This window comes from Atta colombica, unplaced genomic scaffold (genome assembly GCF_001594045.1).
Source record: "Atta colombica isolate Treedump-2 unplaced genomic scaffold, Acol1.0 scaffold1, whole genome shotgun sequence".
Taxonomy (NCBI): domain Eukaryota; kingdom Metazoa; phylum Arthropoda; class Insecta; order Hymenoptera; family Formicidae; genus Atta; species Atta colombica.
In genome coordinates this window covers 4363274-4372477 of record NW_017259183.1, presented here as the reverse complement: position 1 = coordinate 4372477, position 9204 = coordinate 4363274, and the positions used below count along the sequence as shown (strand labels likewise).

General features: G+C 32.7%; 1 protein-coding gene across 1 annotated transcript in view; it reads right to left on the bottom strand.

Annotated features, from left to right (window-relative positions):
• LOC108687858 (neurogenic locus Notch protein) overlaps positions 1-5287 on the bottom strand; it is a 298611-nt gene extending 293324 nt beyond the window's left edge. Inside the window, exon 1 of the mRNA XM_018193906.1 lies at positions 5182-5287. Within this exon, the coding sequence (XP_018049395.1) occupies positions 5182-5287 (106 nt within the window). The remainder of the gene's footprint in view (positions 1-5181) is intronic.
• Between the last annotated feature and the right edge of the window lie 3917 nt (positions 5288-9204).

The window sequence follows — 9204 nt, the reverse complement described above, 5'->3', positions numbered from 1 at the left end:
GTAATAGTAGCGTATTTATTTGCAAAATAATACAAGAAACATTTTAAGCGAATAAATATTTATTATTAGAAAATTCTCCAAGATTTATTTACGCCACTTTCAATGCATTATCATTCCCAAGTAAACCAAACGATACACCGGGATAGAATGTTTAAAAGTCGTACTGCGACTTTCGCAAACGATGCGATCCATATCCTGTCGTTTCAACGGCCATAAGTATCCAATACTTCCCGAGTCGGCATTCCGCGAATACGACAGTGTTTTAATATTCGCGAAATGTAACCCCTGCACCGCGTCTGTCTCGCGTGGCGGCGAATGCGGCGCGGCGAGTCTCGTGTGAAAGCACGTTAAGGCCCGGGCGGATCAGTTTCTAAGGAGAGAGAGAAGAGAAAGCCTGAGAACATAAGAGCGGCGAACGTCTGGAGTACACCGTCGTCGCTACCACCACTGTACCCATTGGTACCCATGCCGCATCCAGAGTATCGCGAACTTCGGGACGAGATCTTCGTTCGAATCCTTACAACCCAGCAAACGAGAATGGATTGAAATGAATTGAAATGGATTCAGATTTTCAGAAATATTGATTCACGGACGTTAAAATGAATGCTTTTCAATCCTGAATGTATTTTTATTCATTTGTAGGAATTGCATGGAGCATATCTCTTTGCCTTTCAATCTAAAAATAATATTAGCTTTTTCTGTGCGTTGTGAATACTGTTCAGTTCAAAATTTTGAATAGGAAATACAATTTTTCAATCCAATTGAATCTAATTGAATCCAATTAAATCCATAAAAAAGTATTCGCTATTTAAAATACGCTTTATTAAATAATATTCTAGGGCATAAAATAATATTCTAGGGCCAAACTATACTAGAAAAGTACACAGATTTGTAGTACAATAATATCACACTATTAAATCTATAGAGTCAAATTTAATCTAATGTCAGTCGTCACTGCTCCTACTAAATGTATCGTTATTTTTTACCAAAACGATAATTAAATTTGACTATATTGTCAAGTTGACATTATATAGTGTCAAATATAACCATTGTTTTAGTATAAAATAACGATAAGATTAAGTAGAGCAATGGCGACTCACGTTAAGTTAAATTTGTCCCTATAGATAATTTAACAGTACAAGGAATGAAAAGTGACTTTTTAAAAGTAACAAATTACAGTTACTCGGTACCGAATAGAAACTCTCTAAATCTGAATCAGGGATAGTCACTAATTATCAGTGGCATACTTGGCACTAATAATCAGTGAAGTTTAACTAAAAAAAAATGTTTGAGCATTATATAACTAAAATATTGATATTTGCACGTTAGTTTCAATCTTCCAATACCATATTCATTGAATTTAAGCACTAAAACAAAGTCGGTTAGATCACATAATAACGATTAGGTTAGAGATCTCACTTTTAATTCACCGATTACCAGTGGCATACTTGGTTCTAACATCAGTGATTATCCTGATTTAGATTTAGAGAGAAAAGTAACAAGTTATTTTTGAAAGTAACTCGTTACAGTTACCGTTACTTGAAAAATAACTTTTCTGTTACTTTTTTTTAAATCGACGATCGCCAATCACAACAAACGGGTCTAGGTTCTCTCTCTAGTCTCTAATTTCTCTAGTTTCAAGCGCTATGCACTGTAAAAAATTGTTGTGTAAAATTACAACTATTATATTGGATAATTTTGAGATCTACTATATTAATTGTAAATGTCTATACGCTTGTAAATTTGCAATATGTAAATAAAAATAATTTCTTGGTTTGTAACTAAGCAGAAGGAATGTATAATTACTATGTGTAATTTACAAGAACAATAATATGATAATACATTTCGCACTATATATTATTATACATTTAACAATACGCGAAATATTTCTATTACATTACGTAATATTACTAAAATTTTTGGATAATTTTTGGAAAATATTCAAAATATTCAAAATATCTTGCTATTTACATAATTTTCAATATAAAATAAGATATATTTACACAATAAAAGCAAATTTAATTTTTGTGGAATTACATAATTTCTAAAATTGCAGGATTTTTTATATTGACATATAAAACTTTTTATATTGATATATAGAACTAATCATGTAATCTACAATATTTTACATTTATTATATATGTAAATTTACGAAATTTTTTTACAGTAAAGTGGCTTGTGTCGTGTCCAATTATGCAAAGTAAATAAAAGTAACTAGTAAAATTCGTTACCACTACCAAAAAAATGTAATTTCGTTACCGTTACACTTACCAAAGAAAAAAAGTAACGCAGTTAGTAGTAAAGTTATCAAAAAGGTAACTCATAACTATATGTAATTTTATTACAAGTAACTTCCATTCCCTGGATAATACAACATTAAAAAATTAACGATTCTACGTGAGAAAAGATTATTCACTTCGAAATTACTAATATCATCCATTGACGTTCAAGTCATTCATTAATTTAAAATTCACATTATGAGACGTAGGAAAATTGAATAAAGTTTAAATTTTACTTTATATAACTCTCATTAAGTATTATAAATCTTACTGCAGTATTTTATAAATATATCGAAAATTATGACTCTCGAATTTATATAATTATAGTTTTAAATATCTCTTGTATAAATAATTATAAATTTTTATTTTTTGTATTTTTTGAGTTAATTGTAACATACAATACTTTTTATCCAATAGAAAATTGTATTTTGTATAGTATTTTCAAATTACAAGCGAGATCTATTCTAATTTTGTATGAATGTGTAAGAGATAAAAAATAATAGCAAAATTAATTTAAAAAAATTAAAAACCAATACGAAAAAAAAATAAAACACACGTATTCTACTCTTATTATGCTATTGAATAATAATATTCTCTTCTCTCTCTCTACTGAATAAGTCTATCGATAATTGGAAATACGGTTTCACAATACGGTTTCATTATGAGACAATGCAGAACATTGGATAATGATAACGCGCCAATCTTAATTATTCTCTTGGATCTTAATTATTCTCCTCTGTCTTGGACTTTACTGACTTTCTTTATTCGCCATTTTACAACGATGTAGGAGGCAATACTCACTGTATCGCTGTAAGGATTACGTCACATTAATTTATGTCTTGGCGAAAAGTCAAGATAGAAATTTACTAAAGGTAAACAATTATCCTTCCTTAATTCTCATTGCACATATTCAAGCAGAGAAAATTATCGAGTAATAATTCCTAAAATTATTCATTCCATTCATCCATCAATATTATTCATTCAATTTTTAAAGATATACATTTATTAAACTCGAGAAATTGTTTTTATTTAATTCTTGTATGTGTTAGTTTCTTTAAACATACTCACAGATAATAAAAAATCGTAAATTGAAAATTAACACTCATTGAATGATCCCTACATTCATGAAATGTTTAAAGATAATTGTTCCAAATCCATTTCGTTTTTCTAAACGATTATTTGAATGGATTTTGACATCGATCTCATTGGTTGTTTTAACATTATTTCAAGTTTCTTTACTTCGATAATGAAAGGTCACGTTCTCACAAGTGTTGTTTCCGTTTCTGTCAAATCATCGCAATATTCTGCGAATTACTGCGCGCGGTGAAGTATTTGATTTTTTCGGATGTAAGAAGCGCAAAATTCTCACGAGTTAAATTCTCGACCATTCAACAACGCGTTGACCATTTAATTCAGCAGTTATCTATCCAACGCTATCCGGCTTTCTTTTTTCGTTTCGAATACGCATCTAACTATTCGCATGCACGTACGTTGCGTTTATCTAATTTCCAGAGCAAACGTGTTATTATCGCGCCTGGAAATTGCAATACTAATGCATTTACGCCATTATCAGTATAATGAATTACAGGTTTTGTTAATCCACGTTAATTAACTGAATTCGTAATGAATACGTACTTCCAAATTATTTAATAGCTTCTAAGAAACTTCATCTAATAAATAATAGAAAAAACAAGACATTATTTTAATGCAATCGCCAACTACGACATTTCATTTTGAATCACTTTAGTAAAAGAATCGATCATTGAGAATATCAGCAACACCTCTAATCTATAAATGATAATTTTGCAACTACAACTTTTCATATACTCAGAGATAAATACAAACAATTATTAACATCTCATTGTACTTATCTTTATTATTAATTTTTAATACATATGACCATTCATTATACGAACTGTAACTATTTATTGCATAATTTATTGTGTGTAAGAAACTATAAAAATCGATTATAACATTTTCTCGAGTCTTTCGTGCAACTTTTCAACAACCCCAGGTCACAAACGTGCTCATCGAATACGCTTCAATCGCAAGAGGGTCAAAACAGGATACGATTCCCGCGGTAGGGGAAGGGAGGGGGAGAGGGGAGGGGGCCGCGGTCCCCGTTACGAGCGCAAAATATCGAGAGGGAGCAGCGAAATGTCGAGTTGGAGCGTGTTAAACGCACAGAAGAAGGGATGGCTCGCTTCCTGGAAAGCTGGGGCTGGGCACCTGTCCCTCAGGGACTGCCAACCCGGACGAGGGCAGGCGGGCCCCGTATTTTCACACCGCGGCGCGGGATGAATGAGCACCGCTGTATTGTTAAATATATCATCACGTGCGTTTCATCCGTTTGCAACGTCGCGTCGCTCCGAAATTGTTGGCTCGCCTTTGCTGTCAACTGGACAGTTGTCAACCTCGCGGAGTGGGGCGGTATTCTTTCATGCTTCCGACCTGACGATAAAGAAAAAAATAAAGAAAAAAATAAAGAAAATTGCATCTCGACGAGACGAACGGTGGTAGTTTCGAGGAATGACGATCGTTTCCATCGAGAGAATCGTGGAGTACTCTTGAAGAGTTCGTGAAGTTGAACCCGATCGACGGCGATGGTAGTCGATATTTTCAAGACAGATAGTAAAGCAAACTGACACGAGAGTACGGTAATGTCGGACGTCAAGGGAAACGGAGCAGCTAAAGCGATCCCTCGAGGAGGATGATCATGTAGAACGATGACATCGGCGTCGACGCTGAGGCGCATATAAACAAAAGTTTCGTTGCGAGCGATATGCGACGACGCGACGCGTCCAACGCGCCGGCGCTCGGCGTCGTTCGGCGTTTCTGTTGCCTAGCAGCAGCGACCCGGCAGTCGCGGGATACACGAATACATAGAATTTTATGTACTTACCGGATACCGTAGGCACGCAGTGATGAAATGTGGTGAACACCAGCAACGCGAGCAATAACGGTCCGACCGTGAGCGCGTAATCCAATCTTGGCCGTGGTAGCGACATGATGCCGTGTAAATATTATTATTACTTTTTTTTTTGTTATCCACACACGTCAAGTAGACACACACTCATCGGAAGGGAGCACGGGCGCACACACTCGGGGAAACGAACGGATGGACGGACGAACGAACGAACGAACGAACGAACGAACGGATGGACGCGAACGGACGGACGGACGGACACTCACCGGCCCGACGCACACTTGTTCGGTATTATTAGTGTATTACGGTATTACCGCGCGCCGTCACTCGACTGGGCGCATTGTACGCGACGCGCGTCACCAGCGATCCAGCGGATACGTCACCAACCGAGTCCCGGTGTGCACTACGTGCTCGCGCGGTTACGGGGAAAAAAAGCATACGGCACGATGTAAACGAACACGACCGCGTCCGAAACACTTCTGGGATCCCCTATTGTTCGCTTAACGCGCTGAAAGTAGTTCCGTGATGCGCGCGCACCTGCCGCCGTGCGCTGTATCGCTGCGCCAATGCGGGATGGCCGAACATGTGCGGCCAATCAGCGCGCGGATACAACGGCATACTGGCCGCGGCACGCCTCTCCTCGCGCACCGTCAACTTGTTCGAACACCAACATTTCCGAGGGGATGATTCGAATTCAACAAGCTCAATCCCAAAGCGAATCCCAACAGCTCGCGCTAACTTCGTTCTATACAGATGGAAAATGAAAAAAATAACCTGTTTATGTATTTATTTATTCACTTAGTATGTAGAATTAACCCTTCGCTCGTAATATAAGACTTTAAAAACGTCTCGATTTTTGGGGATTATAAATTCTATAAAAATATATAAAAATATATAGATATATATTTAAATAAGAATCTTATATTTAAATAAGAATCTCTAAGAAATATGTAAAATACAATCTAATTTCTATGATGATAGAAACTCATTATTCGAATTTTCACGAACGTACAAGAATTTTTTCTGATTTTTATATTTTACATACCTGTGAAAGCTTTAAGAATCAGTTAATTTTATTCTCATAAAAATTGAACTGTATTTACTTGCTTTTTTTCTATAGATTTATATTAACATTAAGAAACCAAAAAAAAAGAGGGGGCTACAAGTCTTTATTAAAAATTATTATATAAAATTAAATAAAACGTTGAAATATAAAAATTAAACAAAAGAAATAAATATATCATTAAGTAAAAATTTATTCTAATATGCTAGCAGTAAACAAATCGATCACACTTGGATCATTTTCAGTGTTAAACATACATATTTATTACAGTCGATAAAAACAAAACGTAATAAATTTTCTATTTCGCTCTCTAAACAGATGCTGGTAACATGAAAAATAAATATAATAAAATGTATAAATATAATAATATAATAAAATGTTCACAATAAATAATTATAAAATATCGAAAAAAGAAACATACGCATAATAACAGCTACTTGCAATCAATCACTGCTTATACTCAATAGTAGTAAAATGATAAGCTTAAATGTCTTTAAATTTAAGGTAAAAACAGAGAACGTATGAAATAAATTCCTGTAGATAAAATATAATATAACTAAATTATGTAAACGCAAGATTATTGTTACAATAAAAAAAACCAACAAGGAAAAATTGTTTGCAAGGAAGAATAGCGTACAAACAATTTAATATATTGAGAAAATAAAAAGCAAAATTAATAAAAGTTAAAATTGGCAAAAGTATATCTATATATTAAATGAAATCATAATTTAGTAACTAAAATTAATATGAATAAATATCTTAAATGTAATAAACCCAGAAGTTTCTTAAATTAAAAAAATAAAAGTTTCAGGTATAAACATTCAGTTGAAGAGACAACGCGAAAAGAAATAAAACGAATGTTTTCTTCGGTATTATGAGACATAATAAAATCACAAATTGAACATTCAAGGAAGGAAGGAAAGGATTATTAGAAAGTAGTGGGAAGTAAGAGGGGATAGATGTGTGGAAGAAGTCGTGGAAGGAGTGAGTAAAGAAAAAGAGGAATCAAGAAGGCGAGAGAGATTGGATAATTTGTAGATAAAATTCAGACAATGATTCTGTATCGTTTTGTTTATTTAAGCCCCGATTTTGTCTTTTTATGTGAATTAGAAATCAATCTCTTATTGGGAAGATTTACTATTTAAAATCGTCACTTTATTCTATCTAAATTATGATTGAAATTAATACGGTGATCGAATATGACATCGGAGGAATCCGTTTTTTTTGTTGATATCTGAAATATGTTCAGACATATTCTCGTATTTAATTTTCTTTTTGTTTGGCCGACATAGCCTCGCAATCATTATATGAGATCTTATAGACACACATTTTGATTAGAAAGTAATTCTAACTTGTCCTTTCCTCTCTTCTCTAAAACTTTTTAAAGTGTTGGTAATGGAAAATACTAATTTACAATGAAACATGTTGGATATAGGAGAGAAACTTTCGGAGATATAGATTTGACATAAGGAACTCTCTTTGTGAAAAAAAATTTTTCTTTGATTTATGAGATATGTGTAGTCTGTTTATTATGTATGTGAAATTTTGATCATTTTTTTATACTGGAAAAAATAAAGGAGAGAGGATAGCCATTATTAAGAAAAATATACTTCTTAGATTATTATGTTGAAACCGAGGATGTGATAATAGAAACATTTTTTTTGTCTATAAAACTGATAATTGTGCCTCTTTTGTAACAAAGAGGATGATTGGAATTAAAATTAAGGAACCTTCCAGAAAATGTTGTTTTGTGATATGTATCGAAAATAATTCTCTCACTATCAATAATTAAAGTCACGTCAAGAAAATTCAATCTATCGTCGATGCCAATCTCTATAGAATTGTAATCGTGTATGTAAAGAAAAATAAAGTTAAAAATATAGTTATGTTAAATCTCCGAAAGTTTCTCATCTTATATCCAACATGTTTTATTACAAATTAGCATTTTCCATTATCAATATTTTAAAAATTATAAGAGAAGAAAGGACAAGCTAGAATTACTTTCTAATCAAAATGTGATCTATAAGATCTCATGTGATGATTGCGAGGCTAGCTATATCGGTCAAACAAAAAAATAATAAAATATGTGAACATATAATATTTCAGATATCGACGGAATAAAAAACGAATTCTCCATCTGTCATATCCGATCACCATATTAATTTCAACCACACAATTTCAGATGGAATGCAATGAAGATTTTAAATAGTGAATCTTCTTACAATAAGAGATTGATTTCTGAAATGGTTCACATATAAAAAGGGCTTAAATAAACAAAACGACACAGAATCGTTGTCTGAATCTTATCTACAGGTTATCCAATCTTTCTCGCCTTCTTAATTCCTCTTTTTCATTATCACTCCTTCTTCCACACTTCTATCCCCTCTTACTTTCCATCTCCCACTACTTTCCAACAACAATTCTTTCCTTCCTTCCTTGAATGTTCAATTTGTAATTTTATTATGTCTCATAACACCGAGAAGCCATTACATCGTTTTATTTCTTTTCGTGTTGTCTCTATTTTCAATTGAATGTCTGTACCTGAAACTTTTATTTTTTTGACTTAAAAAACTTCTGGGTTTGTTACATTTAAGATATTTATAATTAATTTTAGTAATTGCTAAATTATAATTTTATTTAATATATGAATATACTTTTGGCAATTTTAATTTTTATTAATTTTGCTTTTTATTATCTCAATATATTAGATTGTCTGTATGCTATTCTTAACAATTTTTCAAAACCTTGTTGGTTTTTTTTATTGTAACAATAATCTTGCGTTGACATAATTCAGTTATATTATATTTTATCCAGGATCGAATTTATTTCATGCGTTCTCTGTTTTTATCTCAAATCTAAGGACATTTAAACTTATCATTTTACTACTATTGACAGTATAAGCATTTCAGTGATTGACTGCAAGTAGCTATTATTAT